The 19178-nt window shown below is 36.4% G+C and overlaps 1 protein-coding gene across 14 annotated transcripts in view; it reads right to left on the bottom strand.

Moving 5' to 3' along the window:
• The window catches only part of HDAC9 (histone deacetylase 9), a 1049156-nt gene that overhangs the window by 811462 nt on the left and 218516 nt on the right, over positions 1–19178 (bottom strand). For 2 of the 14 annotated variants that reach the window (XM_070787184.1, XM_070787177.1), the window contains exon 1: positions 3580–4567. The exons of the other annotated variants lie outside the window; for them this stretch is intronic. Coding sequence is in view for 1 of the 2 variants with exons in the window: in XM_070787177.1 (XP_070643278.1) it covers positions 3580–3595 (16 nt within the window). In the remaining variant the exon portion in view is untranslated. Of the gene's footprint in view, positions 1–3579; positions 4568–19178 lie in introns of those variants that run through there. 14 annotated transcript variants of the gene reach the window in all.

The raw sequence follows: 19178 nt of genomic DNA, 5'->3' as shown, positions 1-19178 counted from the left end.
AAGGAGAGAACTAATTTCAAGGAAAAGTAACGCTTTAGTTACTTAAGACTTTTAATAAAGCATTTAATCCCCAAACATTGGTGACATAAAAACAGGACAAATGTTAAATGTTAGGATAGACATGGAGAATCTGGGTGCACGGAAGCACTGCTAATCAGTCACCTGGTGGCAGTGACTAAGCCCATCAGAAGTTATGTCAATGCATTCTCTAAGTCTGTGAATGTCTTTCTAAGGGACAGTCAGGGAGTTTGGGATGGACATGTACACTGCTGTATTTAAAATGGGTAACTAACAGTGACCTACCGTATAGCACATGGAACTCTGCTCAATGTTATGTGGCAGCCTGGATGGGAAGGCAGTTTCAGGGAGAATGGATACATGTGTATGTATGGTTGAGTCCCTTTGCTGTTCACCTGAAACTATCACGATGTTGCTTGTTAATCAGGCTATACCCCAATGCAAAATAATTTTTTTTTAAAGAAAAAGAAATTACATTAGTGCATCAAGCTAAATGGCAATTCTGAACCTGTTTTTAACCATAGATGGATATGAAAATTTCCAACCCTGAATTCTACTTTTCTAGCTGTAAATCCTGTGTTCTTATAAGATAAAATAAAGACATTACAGGGAAAACATACACAAACAGTTAATGGAAAGAATGATTTGCAATCACCATTACTAAATTGCATTTTTGCTTTCTCAAAGGCTTAAGAATCCAAGGATGCTTTATAACAATGATGCTTCCCACTTCACTCCCTCCACCACTGGCAGCCTCAACTCCATTTATCCTCTCACTTCTCTGCAAAAAGATGGCAAGATTTCAAATCTCTTCCAATGCTTCTAAAGCAATTATTGGCTAATTCTATCAAGATGACAAAAGTACTGTAGTCAATGAAGGAAAGATAAAAGTAAAGATGAAAGACTGCTGAATGTATCCAATTGCCTGATAAGTCGATCATTCTATATCTGATGTTTTCCTTTTTAGTTTGAAATTCCAGACAGCGTCCCTTTCAGTGAAGGAAATTTTGTTTAAACACTATTACTCCACTGAAGGGAAAAAATATTCTCCCAAGTTGTGAAATTAACCTCTCCCTTCATTCACACGTTTGGTTCTATTTTTACAGTTGTACCAGTAATCTAAAAGAAAAAGCACTGAAAGTTAATTCCAGGTTTCTAAAATGTCTGACTGTGCATGTCCCAGTTCTCTACAGCACCTCCCAGAAGATTCGGCCAACTTCTATTTCTGTAGCGCATCAGTGTTTATCATTTGTTTTACAACAGCACTGCATGTTCTCAAAAATTGACTTAGATGAATTTCACCCATCGTTTACAAAAACTCAAGAGAGACAAATGGCCTTAAAAACAAAATCCACCACTGAGGCATGGTTAATTTACTAAAAGATCATTTCTTTTTTTACCTTCTCAGTTCAATATTTACTTCATTACGGTGGTAACTCCACCCCCAGCCCCAACCCCCACTAGCCTCTGTATTTGTCAAGATTCCTGACAAATTTCCAGCTTACGATTGAGCATTATGAAAATTCACTGTTGGAAAAAGAAAACTTGCTACACAAAAGCTTTTCCATTCAACTTGTTTTAAAGGATTATTGATGACTTTCACTTTCAGGAAAGCTACAATCCAAACTGTGGATGCGTTTTGACTGCATGTGTATAAACAAACTGATTCCTTATGGACAAATGCTCTAAGACTTGATTAAGTCAGACAGAACTGAACAAAATCCTGATTGTCGCCTATTCCCTGGGTAATCAAAGTAAATTTCTTAATCCCTCTGTGCCTCATGTCCCTTATTTCTATTATATATGTTATCTTTGAAAATACCACCCAGCGCATTATCAAGTACATAGTAAATGCTCAGTAAATAGCAGCCATCAGTATCTGTGTGAATACTATGGAGAAGTAAGAGAGTAGGGAAGGTCCTCACCACCCCATTTGTCGCCATTAGACTTTTTCCATCCTCATTACTAATGAAAAATTATCAGGACAACCTGTGGCCCTAGAAGGCAGAGGTAAGCCTGGAGAGCTCTGTCACTGAGAGGAAAAAACAAGAGCCTGGATGTGAGGTGGCCTCCCAGGCCCAGCAGGGCTGCCTAAACCCAACTACAACACACCCCCTTGCAGGGAGTAGAGGAGCCTATGACTCTTCCCTCAGATGGACAACTCCTTGCTCTGTGAGCTTAGACAAATTTCTACTCCCACATCTACAAAGTGAGAGGATGGACAAGACCAGTTCTGACACTCATTTCAGAGACAACTAACTCATGAGTTGGTGTTGAAGGTTTTTCTGGACCCAGGAGCAAGAAAGAGATTTTAGTGGAGACTTTTTCTTAGACTCACATCACAAAATAACCAGGAGAAAAACAATAGTCAGAAGACAACCAAGTATATTCAAACATGTTTGCTTCTTATTTGAAAGAATCTCATTCCTACTCAGTTCAGTCAGTTTAGTCGCTCAGCTGTGTCCGACCCTTTGCCACCCCATGGACTGCAGCATGCCAGGCTTCCCTGTCCATCACCAACTCTTGGAGCTTTTAAGCAACTAGTTGTGGGGTACAGCTACTAACCTACATCAAGTACTCTCTGCTCTCAGCAATTTGCAAAGCTTAATAGGCATTGCCTCATTGTCTCCTAACCTGGAAAAATCAGTACTACTATTATCCAATTATCTTCATTTGTCAAGTGGGGGAACTGAGGCATAGAAACACTGTGAAACTTCCACGAGTACACTGAATTGCAATGGAATCAAAATTTGACCCTAGCCTGGCTCCATAGTCGATGATCTGAACTATTATCCTCTACTCCCACTTCCACTGGTAAAGCAGCCACTGGGAAATTGGTTTGCTTTCTCTGATTCATAACTGAATTTCTACAATAATATTTCTCTAAAAATTACATTACTCAGCTGGTATCAGCTTTTAGGAGATTCTCGGCCCCTTTCATTTAACATTCACAATAGGCACATTTCAAATACTGCAATTCAACCAGACTAAAGTGACACAGAGGTATGGATGAAACTCCGTGGGTTCTGACTTCATAACTCTAAAAGCTATATGAGAGCTGCCCGGGGAATCTATGCACTGTTCACTCTACTTTTGTTTGTGTTTGAGATTCGCCATACTAAAAGTTAAAAGCAATAAACAGTTCAATCACAGAGAAGATAACCTAAGAACTTAAGCTGTTTCAGGATCCAGAAGGACATTTGAGTTCAGTAAGTCAATGCTTCTGCTGACAGTTTTAAAGTCAGGATTTCAAGAACTAAGAGTGCAGGAACTTATTCGTCAAGATTTTTATGAATACAAGAATCCTCCCCTCAGTATATTTTAGTTTTGTCTGTCAAGAACAATAAAAACATCCCCAGAATTGAATCAGTTGCTCACTCAGATGTTTGCTGTTGTTAGAGCTACAGTTGCTGATGGGAAAAGCTTTTGCTTCCCTCCTTGTAAGAAGTTTATCTTTCCACAGTCCACAAATTACTAAAGACTATCTGCATGATCAAACTTTAAAATGTCTGCCCCAATATCCTTTTCACAGTCGTACAGGATTAAAGGAAAGAAACTTACCCGTTCGGTTGTGCATTCCCTCTTTGCCAAAATGTACTGTGGTTTCAAAAACTAGCCCAGTTCTTCTGAACTTTTCTGTATCGGTTATAATATCAAAGAGCCACAAGGAAGGGAAGTGGTTAGTCAACTTGCTAATTTTATCAGTCCCTCCCACTGGTTAAATAGTACCTGATGCTACAGACACAAAATCAGTTTTATAGCTTACTTCCTTGCTACAGCATGACTTTATAAAAACTGCATAATTCAAGGGGAAAGACAGTGAAGGTATCTCGTTCTATCTAGTTCATAGGCATGAGAAAGTTAATGAATGAACATTTTATTAGTATTAATAAGAAGCCTAACAGACTACTAAAACCATCGATTCAACAAAATGCAGAGGAGGAGGTGGAGATAGAATGTGTGTCAGCTGCACATCTATGCAAACTCCATCAGGTGGGTGGGAAAGGGAGTGATTTTAATGCAATCAGAGGACAAGTGGGAAGTAGCTGGTGTTTCATTTGTTGATAAATTATTCTATCCTGGAATGGAGCCAGTTTACTGGATATAGATACTTTCACAGTGTGGGGCCCTGGCCTGGGTGATTCTCTTCCTCTAGAGTTCAGCAGTTAAAACATAGGACAAAGCAGTAGATATATGCCTATGGATGAGGGAAAATAAAAAGTCCTCTGAGGAAGCTATAAACAGTTTTCCAGGTGAAATATTTGCAGTAAGTGAGCAGAAAATGTAGGGCTTAAGACTTTTTTTTTTTTCCCAGCATCATTTGTTGAGGAGACATTCTTTTTCCCATTTAATGATCTTGGCACATTAGCCAGAGATCAATTGACATAAGGATTTGTTTTCTTGGCTCTCTATTCTATTCCATTAGTCTGTATGTCTGTTTTTATGCCAGTATCACACTATTTTGTTACTGTAGTCTTTTTTTTTATTTTTAAAATTTACAATATTGTATTAGTTTTGCCAAATATCGAAATGAATCTGCCACAGGTATACATGTGTTCCCCATCCTGAACCCTCCTCCCTCCTCCCTCCCCATACCATCCCTCAGGGCTGTCCCAGTGCACCAGCCCCAAGCATCCAGTATCGTGCATTGAACCTGGACTGGCGACTCGTTTCATACATGATATTATACATGTTTCAATGCCATTCTTACTTTTATATGTTGATCCAACTTCAAAAGATTGCAACATATAAAAACACTGTCACCTGAGAATCATCAGAGCCATCACTGGCTCCCACTAACTGTGGGCAAGCAGACTTTCACACTGCAGGGCTTCCCATCTTTCAAGATAAAATAAATAACCAGATTTTTATGTAAATTTTCTTTATCAAATACTGGCAAAACCCTTTCAGATTACATAAAATTTGTGTGCAGGCTGACTTGATCTCTGCCCTAGGTATTAGTTGCTCAATAAAAAATACTGTAATGACATTTACAAAATATGATATATCAAAGATACGATATTCAATATAATGTGCAGGTGACAAGACTTTGATCTCACCTTGTAAAACACAATTATAGATGAATGATATAGAATAGACTCTGGAGTAGCTGCCAATGTGTTAACAGGAATTTTCCATGGATCAGTTCAGTTCAGGTCAGTCGCTCAGTCGTGTGCAACTCTTTGTGACCCCATGAACTGCAGTAAGCCAGGCCTCCCTGTCCATCACCAACGCCCAGAGTCCACCCAAATCCATGTCCATTGTGTCGGTGATGCCATAAAACCACCTCGTTCTCTGTTGTCCCCTTCTCCTCCTATCCTCAATCTTTCCTAGCATCAGGGTCTTTTCAAATGAGTCAGCTCTCCACATCAGGTGGCCAAAGTATTGGAGCTTCAGCTTCAGCTTGAACATCAGTCCCTCCAATGAACACCCAGGACTGATCTCCTTTAGAATGGACTGGTTGGATCTCCTTGCAGTCCAAGGAACTCTCAAGAGTCTTCTCCAACACGACAGTTCAAAAGCACCAATTCTTCTGCACTCAGCTTTCTTTATAGCCCAACTCTCACATCCATACATGACTACTGGAAAAATTATAACCTTGACTAGACAGACTTTGTTGGCAAAGTAACGTCTCTGCTTTTTAACATGCTTTCTAGGTTGGTCATAATTTCCTTCCAAGGAGTAAGCGTCTTTTAATTTCATGGCTGCAATCACTATCCGCAGTGATTTTGGAGTCCAGAAAAATAAAGTCAGCCACTGTTTCCACTGTTTCCCCATCTATTTCCCATGAAGTGATGGGACCAGATGCCATGATCTTTGTTTTCTGAATGTTGAGTTTTAAGCTAACTTTTTCACTCTCTTCTTTCACTTTCATCAAGAGGCTCTTTAGTTCCTCTTCACTTTCTGCGGTAAGGGTGGTGTCATCTACAAATCTGAGGTTATTGATATTTCTCCTGGCAATCTTGATTCCAGCTTGTGCTGCATCCAGCCCAGCGTTTCTCATGATGTACTCTGCATGTAAGTTAAATAAGCAGGGTGACAATATACAGCCTTGACGTACTCCTTTTCCTATTTGTAACCAGTCTGTTGTTCCGTGTCCATTTCTAACTGTTGCTTCCTGACCTGCGTACAGGTTTCTCAAGAGGCATGTTAGGTGCTCTGGTATTCCCATCTCTTGAAGAATTTTCCACAGTTTGCTGTGATCCACACAGTCAAAGGCTTTGGCATAGTCAATAAAGCAGAAATAGATGTTTTTCTGGAATTCTCTTGCTTTTTCAATGATCCAGCAGATGTTGGCAATTTGATCTGGTTCCTCTGCCTTTTCTAAAACCAGCTTGAATATCTGGAAGTTCATGGTTCACATATTGCTGAAGCCTGGCTTGGAGAATTTTGAGCATTACTTTACTAGCGTGTGAGATGAGTGCAATTGTGTGGTAGTTGAGCATTCTTTGGCATTACTTTGGCATTTCTTTGGGATTGGAATGACAACTGATCTTTTCCAGTCCTGTGGCCACTGCTGAGTTTTCCAAATTTGCTGACACATAGAGTGCAGCACTTTCACAGCATCATCTTTTAGAATTTGAAATAGCTCAACTGGAATTCCATCACCTCCACTAGCTTTGTTTGTAGTGATGCTTCCTAAGGCCTATCTGACTTCACATTTCCATGGATATGGGTTTTTATTTTCTATTTACCATTTTCTAATTTTTCCAAAATGAACATAAGGTTTTATAGTAGGAAATATTTAGTTTTTTAAAAAAAATCAAAGGAAAGTTACTATGAAAAACTCTCTGAAGATATTCAGAAAAGACCAGAGATGAAATAGATTGACAAATGAAGAATCTCTCAAATACTCAATTCTGCTCTGTCTTGAGCATTGGCTAAAGATCAGATGTAAAAATTAAGCTGTCTGCAAATCAGAAGAGGGATGTACCCAAATAATAAGATTCATTACCGTGTGTCTCAGATATATAAGTCGTTACTTTATCTCCTTTATTAGGTAGCCAGAGCTCACATAGGCAGGATTTAAGACTGAATGCATAACACAGAAAGCACTGAAATAACTGTGTGCCAATCCAGGGATTGAAAAGAGGTAAAAAATAAATTTCCCTATGAGAAATAAAAAAATAAATTTCCCTAAATGGACATGCGTTTGAGCAAGCTCCAGGAGTTGGTGATAACAGGGAGGCCTGGCGTGTTGCAGTCCACAGGGCAGCAAAGAGTCAGACACAACTGAGCAACTGAAATGAACTGAACTGATGAGCTAAATAATAATAAATGTAACCTTTAAAAAGAAGGTCTCTACCAATTTAACTACATTTTCCTATTTACAAAATTAATATTAGAAGCTGAGTCATGTTTGATTTCAATAAAATTATTTTATTAATTTCCTCTAAGGCTTAAGAAACACTTTATGAAATCTCTTTTATAAGCCAGTCTAATCCTTCAGTCTGCTGGATTTTTAGATCACATTTTACTTCTTTAGAAACTTATCCCCTTCCCCAAATTAGAAATATTTAATTAGAAATATTTCAAAGCTGATCCTCCTAGGCATCAAGCATGACATCCTGGAAAAACATGTTAACGTCATTTTAAAAATCATACCTAATAATCATACCATTTAAAGTGCACTCTATACACACTAAAAATTCTGCAGTTACTACTGAATTTTTGCAAATTATGAAATGCATCAGTGACTATGTATTAAGTAATTGTTAGAATCATAGTAAAAGGTGTGGAACTGATAATATATTTTGCAGATGTTACCTTATTTTTTGTTAGGGAGTACAGTCCTGCTGCTGCTTACTTTGAAAAGAAATTCATTCTTTCTCCAGTCTTGAGTTCTAGGTTTATTGATGCTTCAGTCCTTAAGTATGTTTTAAGTTTATTCATTTCCATTGTGCAGAATCCAAAGACTATAGAGTTTATGAAATAAATCTTTTCTTTCACTTGTATCTTTCAATTTTGATGACAAAAGCAGATGTTTGCAGGTTTGAAAGCTGCTAGTTCGACATTATTGGGGAATCCAAGGTAAACAAAACAAAATTACCAACTGCCCAGCATAAAAGGAGACATGAAAGACTATTTCATAAGCTGAGTATCACCCAACATATCTTTCTGAGGAAAGTATCCCAAAAGCAGTATCTTTAAAATGCTTTAAGCATTTGATTAAACTTGCTGCTAAAGTGATTATTTTTGGCCAAGATCTTGCTTATTAACATATATCCAAAGAATTTTTACAATTGCCATATGAATACAACATATATAATACTTGCTGAAGAGAAAGGGACACCATCCTGAGGTTTGTTTGTGCATCTGTGTGTCTTCCTCAATAAATTAACATATAGTATTCAACTTCACTAGTAATCAAATAAATGCAAATTGTTAAGGAGTAACATTTTTACCTATCAATTCATGCTAATACAAGACAATTGAGAAGGTCTCTCATATATTACTGACAGGAGTATAAATTGGTACACCTTTTCTGGGAAAAAAAAAATCACAGTATATCAAGAATCTTTTTTAAAAGTTCATACTTGTTGAGAATGACTCTATTTCTAGGAATCTTTTCTAAAGAAAAGATAATCAAAGATGTAGATTTTGATTTCTGTAAGTAAATGTCTATCCCACTGCTACTTTAAAATCTGAACAACTTTAAACCATCTATATCCTGAATATAAGGGGAATAATCAAGGAAATTATGATATAATTATAGGATAGATTATAATATAACTTCTGTAAGTCATGACATTAAAAATACTTAATGACACTAAAAACATTCATAACACAAGGTTGAGCACGGAGAAAAGACACAAAAATATGTATGTATTATTATCCCATAATCTTGGAACACAAATACACACTCCACTCACACCTTCACACTTCACATGCAAAATGTATCACACACATTTGATAGAAAACAGAATTTTTTAAAATGTCCAAAACATGAAAAGGGATTATTTCTGAATGGTATGGTTATAGATAAATTTTATATTCTTTTTATCTCTTTTAAAAGCAAGTTTTCTACTTTGAACACAGGGCAAAAATAAAATTTGATTATTCAAAAATATTTGCAAAAATATTTGTACTTTTCATGAGTGCTAAAATCTTATGTATCACGGTGTCTTTTAATTGATATTTTGAACCAATTTTATCTTGTTGTTACTTTAGCTTTGTGGATTTTTATTTTATTCCTTGACAAAGTGAAGCCCGTCTAGCAACCCAGGATATTTAGGCTGAAATCAGCCCCATGTTAACAAAGAAAAGATTGTCAGCTACTCATCTTTTTAGTTACTTCACAGGCGATCCATTTACTCTTAAAAGTAGACTGCTAAAATTCACATCCAATTTATTGTATAATTAATAGGCAAAATTTTACCTGAGACAACAGCCATACTGAGTACTAGATTTAAATCAAGTGAAAGAGAAAACAATTTATTTTTATTTGGTCTTCATAATACCAGATACTTGAAAGTTTTTTTTTTTTTTTTTTTAACTCATTTAATTATCACAACCATCCTGAGGGTTCAGTATTCTTACATTTATTTTACAGATGAAGAGACTAATTTATCCAAAGACTAGGTAAATAGACTAAGTCCTCATATTTGATAAATGGAGGACCAGAACCGACTACAGATAATTCTGACTATAAAACCAATGTCCAGCACTATATGGAGAGGTTTCTTTTGGAATTCAGATAGTATACCTGTGGTAGTCTTAAAATTACTGACAAAAAAACAAAATCTTTGAGGATCATGAATTTAAGGAGATTAAAAATAGGAAATTAACTTTTCTCAAAGATTACATAAGAGCTAACAAAGAATAGGAAAAAGCATACAATTGAATATGTAACTGAGGACATCTTCTCCAAACCAAGTTAGGACACAGATCTAAACATAAGAAACAGGAGTACTATATACATATAAGTGTGTGTGTTTAAACTGACATCTTGCATATTTTTGTAAATACTAAATAAAACTCATAATTATTTTCATTGATTTTAAAGGGGAAAAGTTTTAATTATTTTATAAATGTATTTTATCACAAAATGAAATAATAAAAAATATATGAGGACAAAAGTAAGTACTGTATCATAATCTTATACTGAAAAGCCATTGCTAAGTGGTGACTTCCCAGACTTCTTTCTGTTTATGTACATAAGGATCATAGTAGCACTACAAAAATGAAGTTTGGGTAAACTGGCCAAACTGTATACTTAGTGACACGAGGCAGGGTTTGAACAGCTATCTGTCTAACTCCTCGGTAATGGTTTTTCTACCTCTTTATTTTGCCCCATGCTGTGAAGGGGTAGGCAGAATACTTCACAAACACAGGAACTGAGAGGAGGTTTGTTTTTATTTGTTTTTAATATTTTTCCAAAATTTAAAGTATTAAATTGGTTGATCCTGACATTCACTACTGTTTCCCTTTGAACAAATCATTTAATTCCTAAGGCTGAAGGTTCCCATCAATAAATAATGATAATAAACTCCAAAAGTTCTGGAAAAGTCAATGACTCAGTGACTAAATGGAATGATATCTTAGGACTTAAAAATCTCTGTTTTAGAGCAACACAACATACTTAACACAAAAATTCAGCGATATCCTTTGGAACTGTAAATAAAGAATTAAGATACCATTTGGGCCATGTGTACTGACAACGCATTCTGCAAAGAGGAATGATAATCAGTTCACCAAATTATGGTCAGTTGTTAAAACTTCTGCTACATAAACTTGGTGTTTAACCAACTTTAAAAATAAATCTTACTCACCTTTGATTTACTCTCTCTTTCCTTATATTATTACTAAGCTCTACTATGAAACGTCCCCCTATACATTTTGAAGTGTATTTTGAGTGTTAGTATACCAAGGATCAGAAAAAGGTCACAGGTTTTCACATGCTCTTATTCCTTTTGAAAAGTAGTGCCTAAAAATTATCCAGAATTTCCAATTCTTTCAACTTTAATTCCAAGAGTGAGAAAATTTTATTAATCAAACACTGCTAATGCTATTCACGAGGAGACTGGGCTAGTGAAGACATGCCTTCAACCAGGCAACAAAGAAGAGGGAATGCACAGTCCATTTAGTTATACACTCACTCTGCAATGCAGTTACAAACCCTTTTGCCTTGTGGGATATAAAGGGGTAAGTTCCTCATAAACTAACATACAATCAAGTGAATTGAACTGTTCAAGAAGTTTTCACCAAATGATAATTGCTTTCCCTCCATGGTCCTGGGACCTTGAAATGTCTTGTTTAAGATGAATAATCATGATGTATCACTCTCATCTATTCCTCTAAGAAGTGAAGTATTTTCTTTTTTTTATTTTATTTTATTTTTAAACTTTACATAATTGTATTAGTTTTGCCAAATATCAAAATGAATCCACCACAGGTATACATGTGTTCCCCATCCTGAACCCTCCTCCCTCCTCCCTCCCCATACCATCCCTCTGGGTCGTCCCAGTGCACTAGCCGCAAGCGTGAAATATTTTCATTTCTCAATATTAGAGAGCCTTAGCCACCATTTCAGGATTTTCCTGAGAAATATCCATAACATACCATGAGTCACTAGCTACTGTCTCAGAAATGTTATTAAACACTCTGCCTTTATTTCCTCATTTACAAAAAGTGGGCTTATCATGCCTATTTCATAGAATTTCTGTGAATATTCAGTAAGGTCAATTATATAAACAGCCTTCATACATGGACTCCTCCTTCTCCTCCTAAGTCACTTCAGTCATGTCCGACTCTGTGTGACCCCATAGACAGCAGCCCACCAGGCTTCCCCGTCCCTGGGATTCTCCAGGCAAGAACACTGGAGTGGGTTGCCATTTCCTTCTCCAATGCATGAAAGTGAAAAGTGAAAATGAAGTCGCTCAGTCGTGTCTGACTCTTAGCGACCCCATGGACTACAGCCTACCAGGCTCCTCCATCCATGGATTTTCCAGGCAAAAGTACTGGAGTGGGGTGCCATTGCCTTCTCCACATACATGGGCTAGTACATTGTAAATGGCCAAAGTGGAAACCTGCAATTACTATAACTAGACAAAAACAATATTTAAATAGTTTTCTCCTACCCATTCTGAGAAGGATGTTATAATGTCTTTTCATTGTATGTGTATGTTCTTTCAATATTTTTTAAGGTGACTCTAGGCTCATTTGGCCCTTCTTCTAGAGCCTTACTATACAGTTTTTAAAATCCTTTCAGGATCCACAATCCCATTGAATCAGCAATAAAACATGTACTGAGTGAGATTCAGGCAAATAACTATTCAACAGAAGTCCCTTCGATTTTTAATTACTCCTTCTTCCCTCTCCAAGTTCACTGTTATTCTCTGATTTTTAATCTTGAAAGCCAGTCAGGGTACATTATTTATGTTATATTCAATAGGGAGAAAAAGAAGAAAAAGAATTTTATTCAGGACACTAACTCTAACCTTGAAATGTTATTTTCTGAACATTTGTTCTGCTCACTGAGCAAATTTTAGTCTTCAAGTCAGATGTCTAAATACAGTGCTTGAGCTCTGTTTAAGGCTAAAAATATAGACTTTTGTACAAGGTGATGGTTACAAAGGAAGGTGTTTACAATATAGTTCAATAGAAGAAGCTAACTGAACATTAGCTATACAGTTCAGCCAGAAGAATTTCTCATCTCCACTGAAGCTTTGGAGTCAAATTATCCTTTGAAATACATTTTTCTTGAAAAGAAAGTCAATTAAGTAAGAGTTTCCTGAAGTCCTTCACCAGATTCTCAATTTTCTTCACATGAAACTGGAAGTCATGGAAGTCTTTGTCAGCCTCTCTCTCAAATAGAGTACCAATAAAAGCATGCTCCACAAAGAGTAATTCTGAACAAGAAGTATGGTTACAAAGCCCATGAAATATCTTCCTCATCGTAAGAAAAATCTATTAATAGATGTCAATGAATAGTTATGATACTTACTAATAACAGAAAACACAGCCACCATCAGAAAAGTTTATTATCCTTCAAGAAACACATATTATTGCCTGATCCTGTTTCAGACTCACAGACAAAGCTCTATTCCATCTAGAAGTTCATATTTGGTCTTCCTCAGGTATATCTTCCCGAAAGTAAAAGATCAAGAAGATCCCAGATGGGAACAGCAGGATAAAACAAAGCCCTGAAATGGATAATGCTGACACTGTTGTCAAATGTCATGTGAAGTCCACTTAATTTTTAAAATGTTATTCCTTTTCAGAAACTGGAAAAGATAAAATTGGATGAACAAAGGGAGACTAAGATACATAAAATTTTTGATGTGCTTATGAGCAATTACTGCATAAATGAATGAATGAACAGAAATGGTCTTAATGATATTAGAAAATCTCAATAGGTTATTTTATTATCTGAATCCCCTCTTTAAATATTTATTATAAGCAAGTTTCATGAGGCTCACCTGTCTTTTTTAATACTTTAATCTTCAGGTCCTAGAAACATATCTGATAGAGATAGTTCCTTAACAAATATTTGCTGAATGGATGAATACATTTTCATTTTATTTTTATTTCCCTTCTAATCTTTCAAATATTTTTAAGGGTGATTCACAATTATTCTCCTAAACCTCTGAGAATTCCCCTTTCAACACTCAGAATTCCCCTTTCAACACTAAACAGAGGAGATAAGTGAAAAATGGAAGTCATAATTCCTTAATAAAATTTTCATGCAAGAAATAATATTTGGCCAATTTACACATAGCACATGAATTAAGCCTTTGAGAAAACTAGTTTCTAGGTAACAACTGTCCTTATTAAACGGGTAAAATGCAAACATACACACATATTGGAAATACATTTGGCATCAACTTCATCATGAAGTCACTGGGTAGAAAAGATCAGAGCATGAAAATTTTCCTAATCATTTCTTTTATAATTATAACAATCAGGATTGCCTATACACTTACTTTTTAGTAAGAACATGGGTAAAACTGGTGGTGTGAAATCCAGGCAGGAAGAGAGCAAGACAAAACAACTAACAAAGGAGAGCACAATTTTAAACTCCAAAGAAAGTATATATAGACTGTGTGTGCTAAGTTGCTTCAGTTGTGTCTGATTTGCGAGCCATGGACTAGTGGTCTACCAGGCTCCTCTCTCTGTCCATGCAATTCTCCAGACAAGAATACTGGATGGCTTGTCATGCCTCCTCCAAGGGATCGCCCCTACCCAGGGATCAAACCCATGTCTCTTAAATCTCCTGGACTGGCAGGACGGTTCTTTACCACTAGCCCCACTTTGGGGGGCTCCTTTATCTAGACGACGTTGGATCAAATACCTTTAGGAAAAAATATGCTGTTTTTACTTTAACAATTTCCTTTTTTTTTTTTTGCAATTTAGTTTCACTTTATTGAATGCTGAATTGAGTTTGATACGTGCTTGAGATTGGAGTTCAAAATTTTTCAAATTTATTTCTAAAATGACAAAGTTTACTTTAAAACTCCCAAACTTCCACATCCATGTTTCTCAGTTCCAGAACAGGATAGCTGCTTCCATAGCAGAGGCAGTTCTTGTTATGGTGGTTAAATTTCAATAGGAAAAAAAAAATCATTATTTCTTGAATTACCAAACACCTCTTTCATGCCTTTCAAAGTAACCTTTTAAAACAGCATGCGAAATGTACAAAAGATTATGTCTCTCTATATAAGCACATATTCACAATGTCCTAGGGCATTATTTCAGCAAGGAAAATTTATGATGTTTCAAAGTTAGTTTTTAAAAAAATGCTAAAGAAATAACTGCATCATATAGAATGCAAATACTTCTCTTTTACCATGTTACATTAAAGGCACATCTAAATTTAGACATATGTAGATAAACATTCCAATCCCTGAAAAACCCTAGACCACAGAGGTTCTAGGGAAAAGTCTGTATTATATTAAACATGAGACTCCATTTCCTTGTTTTGAATTATTGGTGCTGCTGTGGCAACAGCACAATAGAGAACTTTGTTGCACTCTCAGCAGAGCTATTTATACTATTTAACCTCTTCACTGGGAGTTCTTCCTCTACCAAGTTCTTCCATTATTTTAATAAAGCAGTCCATTCAAAGTTGTTTTTTTTTTTTCATTGTTGCTAAATGTGAACAAACAAAACTTAGCTTTGAACTCTTTAGGCAAACATTCTGGACATAAATCTAATATCTTGAATTATTTTAAGTAACTGAATACCCATTTCACAGATCACAGAATTCTGAAATAAAAGGATCATTTCCTCAAAGAAGTAACATCTGGATTCTGAATGCTCTGAAAATTTACCAAACTTTCCAGAAATGGGAAATGGCTGATAATTAAAATACCTCAAAGGAGAAATTTTCAAAGAAAATTCAAGGTGATGTTCCTTTGTGATTATAGGATGAAGTCAACACAGTGATATAGACCTGGAATAGGACTAAAGTCAACTAGTTGCATGAAGAGACACATCACAAAATTTTCTTTATTACTTCCCTCTGGACTAGTTAAATTAACCAAGCAAACCGAATTGATCAACTTGGTTTAACATGTGGAACTATATAAAAAGTTTCATTTTAATTGGTAAATTGGCTAAACATCAAGTTTAATCGAAGTTAAGATGTTTTAAGAAAATCTTTTGAACACAGTAACTCAAATTAATCTTCATATTTGGAAATGACCAAGACATTTGAAAGGAGTTCTTAGGAAAGAAGAAAATGAAGTAGGAAAATTAACCATCAGTGAGTCTGTTTCAATGTCTGAGAAAAGTTTGGAGTGAGGGGTGATGTAAGGTAAGATATTAGAAGCAGGCAGAAATGATTAAAATGGAAAAAAGAGGATTATAAATCTTATGTATAAATGATAATTCCACTTCTCCAGTTCCGTCTCTCATCCCCCATACCCACTATTCCAGGTACAAGGCATTTTTCCTTTCTAGCCAACACTTCCCATCTTCTACTCATCGGCACTTAATGTTCTGCTTGTCAGCCCTATCTCCCATCCTTTTTCGCTAGTAAGCTCACATGCACCTTTTTGAATCAGCTATCTTCTCCATCCCCTGCCAACTGTCCCTCACTCACGCAGAGCTTGCAGCTGTTTCTTCAACATTACAGGCCATCATTCCTACTTCTTCCTGAGTACTCACTTCTTATCATCATGAAAGTGTTCTGTCTACTTCTCACACTACACTGGGGACACCTCTAAAGCAGAATTCACAGAAGATTCACTCATTCATCTTTGTACCTCCAATTATTTTAGAATTGTGCTATAATTACTGAATGATTGGGAGTCATGGTATCAAAGTGAATTTAAACTGAGTAATACAAAACTATAATGTTTTCAAAAATTACATGTTTCAAAATGCAAGTTTGCTCATAATCAAATGCAAGAAGAAATTTATTTATTTATTTTTAGGGCCTCAATAACTTTTTTAAAAAATTTTTTATTATTATTATTATTTACTTTACAATATTGCATTGGTTTTGCCATGCATCAACATGCATCCACCATGTGTGTACACGAAAACCAGAAGGGATATAAAAAGAAAAATTTAGGAAAAGAACAAAGAAGCCACTTCTGTTATTGTTTACCATGGCTGCAAACAAACTTAATTATTGAGAAAATATTCTCCAATTAAAATTTATTTTGAAGTGAATATTATAAAAGCTAAAATAATAAGCATTATTTCTAGTTTTATATTTGGCTTGTTTAAAAAAGTAAGTTCAATAAGCTGAGAAACTATTCATGATTTCATTATAAAATGTAATACTACCCACTTTCTATGAAGAAAAATATCATGTATCCTCCCTTATTAAAACCTATGCCCTCTAGAGGTGCTCTGTCAAGCTGAGAAATAGCATGTCAGTAGCATATTATGTCTACTGTAGCATAATATGTTACAGAGACAGATGTCCCTATTCAAAATGCAAATGCAATGATCAATCACAACTCAGAGCATTCCTGAAAACCAAAGTGCCACAGTTAAAACACAATTACAGAAAGACATGCTAAAATAATATCAAGAAGTTGATACAGGATGAATGCATTGCCCAAGAACTGCAAGAGTATTTGCAGAATATGTGTGGATTTTGTGTTTTACTAAGGTTCCATATAAAAATTTTAAATGCATCGTTAGGGGAATTACTGCACCAAGGTCCATACTTGCTATTGGGTGAGCTCTCCTTTGCCTTTTCCTACTTTGCTTGGAGCTATCCATCTGATACACATACCTTGCTGCTGCTGTTGCTAAGTCACTTCAGTCGTGTCCGACTCTGTGTGACCCCACAGACGGCAGCCCACCAGACTCCCCGGTCCCTGGGATTCTCCAGGCAAGAACACTGGATTGGGCTGCCATTTCCTTCTCCAATGCATGAAAGTGAAAAATGAAAGTGAAGTCGCTCAGTCGTGTCCAACTCTTCGCGACCCCATGGACTGCAGCCCACCAGGCTCCTCCGTCCATGGGAATTGCCAGGCAAGAGTACTAGAGTGGGGTGCCATCGCCTTCTCCTTGCCTATCATTAATTCCATTTCTAGTTTCACAAAGAATTTAGGAGAAAATGAATGATATACCCATCTGAATGCAGAGTTCCAAAGAATAGCAAGGAAAGATAAGAAAGCCTTCCTCAGTGATCAACACAAAGAAATAGAGGAAGACAATAGAATGCAAAAGACTAGACATCTCTTCAAGAAAAGTAGAGATACCAAGAAAACATTTCATGCAAAGATGGGCACAATAAAGGACAGAAATGGTATAGACCTAACAGAAGCAGAAAATATTAAGAAGAGGTGGCAAGAATACACAGAACTATAAAAAAGATCTTCATAACCCAGATAACCACAATGGTATGAACAATCACCTAGAGCCAGAAATACGGGAATACAAAGTCAAGTGGGCCTTAGGCAACGCTCTATGAACAAAGATAGTGGAGGTGATGGAATTCCAGTTGAGTTATTTCAAATCTTAAAAGATGATGCTGTTAAAGTGCTGCACTCAATACACCAGCAAGTTTGGAAAATTCTTCAGTGACCACAGGACTGGAAAAGGTCATTTTCATTCAAAAGGCAATGCCAAGGAATGCTCAAACTATCGTACAATTGCAATCATCTTACATGATAGCAAAGTAATGCTCAAAATTCTCCAAGCCAGGCTTCAACAGTCCATGAACCAAGAACTTCCAGACGTTCATGCTAGATTTAGAAAAGGCTGAGGAACCAGAGATCAAATTGCCAACATTCACTGTATCATCAAAAAAGCAAGAGAGTTCCAGAAAAACATCTACTTCTGCTTTATTGACTATGCCAAAGCCTTTGACTGTGTGGCTCACAACAAACTGTGGGAAATTCTTCAAGAGATGGGAATACCAGACCACCCTCCCTACCTCCTGAGAAATCTGTATGCAGATCAAGAAGCAACTATTAGAACCAACATGAAACAACAACTGGTTCCAAATTAGGAAAGGAGCACATCAAAGCTGTATATTGTCATGCTGCTTATTTAATTTACATGCAGAGAACATCATGTGAAATGCTGGGTTGGATGAAGCACAAGCCGGAATCAGGACTGCCAGGAGAAATTTCAATAACCTCAGATATGCAGCTGACACCACCATTATGGCAGAAAGCAAAGAACTAAAGAGCCTTTTGATGAAAGTGAAAAAGGAGAGTGAAAAAGTTGGCTTAAAACTCAACATTCAAAAAACTTAGTATCGTGTCATTTGGTCCCTTCACTTCATGGCAAATAGATATGGAAACAGTGAGAGACTTTATTCTGTGGGGCTCCAAAATCAGTGCAGATGGTGACTGCAGCCATGAAATTAAAAGACACTTGCTTCTTGGAAGAAAAGCTATGACCAACCAAGACAGCATATTAAAAAGCAGAGACATTACTTTTCTGACAAAGGTCCGTCTAGTCAAAGCTACTGTCATGTATTGATGTGAGAGTTGGACTATAAAGAAAGCTGAGCACCGAAGAATTGATGCTTTTGAACTATGGTGTTGGAGAAGACCCTTGAGAGTTCCTCAGATTGCAAGGAGATCCAACCAGTTAATCCTAAACGAAATCAGTCATGAATATTCATTGGAAAGACTGATGCTATAACTCCAATACTTTGGCCACCTGATGCAAAGAACTGACTCATTTGAAAAGACCCTGATGCTGGGAAAGATTGAAGGCAGGAGGAGAAGCGGGACAACGGA

The sequence above is a fragment of the Bos indicus genome, chromosome 4 (genome assembly GCF_029378745.1).
Source record: "Bos indicus isolate NIAB-ARS_2022 breed Sahiwal x Tharparkar chromosome 4, NIAB-ARS_B.indTharparkar_mat_pri_1.0, whole genome shotgun sequence".
Lineage (NCBI taxonomy): Eukaryota > Metazoa > Chordata > Mammalia > Artiodactyla > Bovidae > Bos > Bos indicus.
Note: the sequence above shows the minus strand (reverse complement) of the source record. Positions and strands in the feature narration are given on the sequence as shown.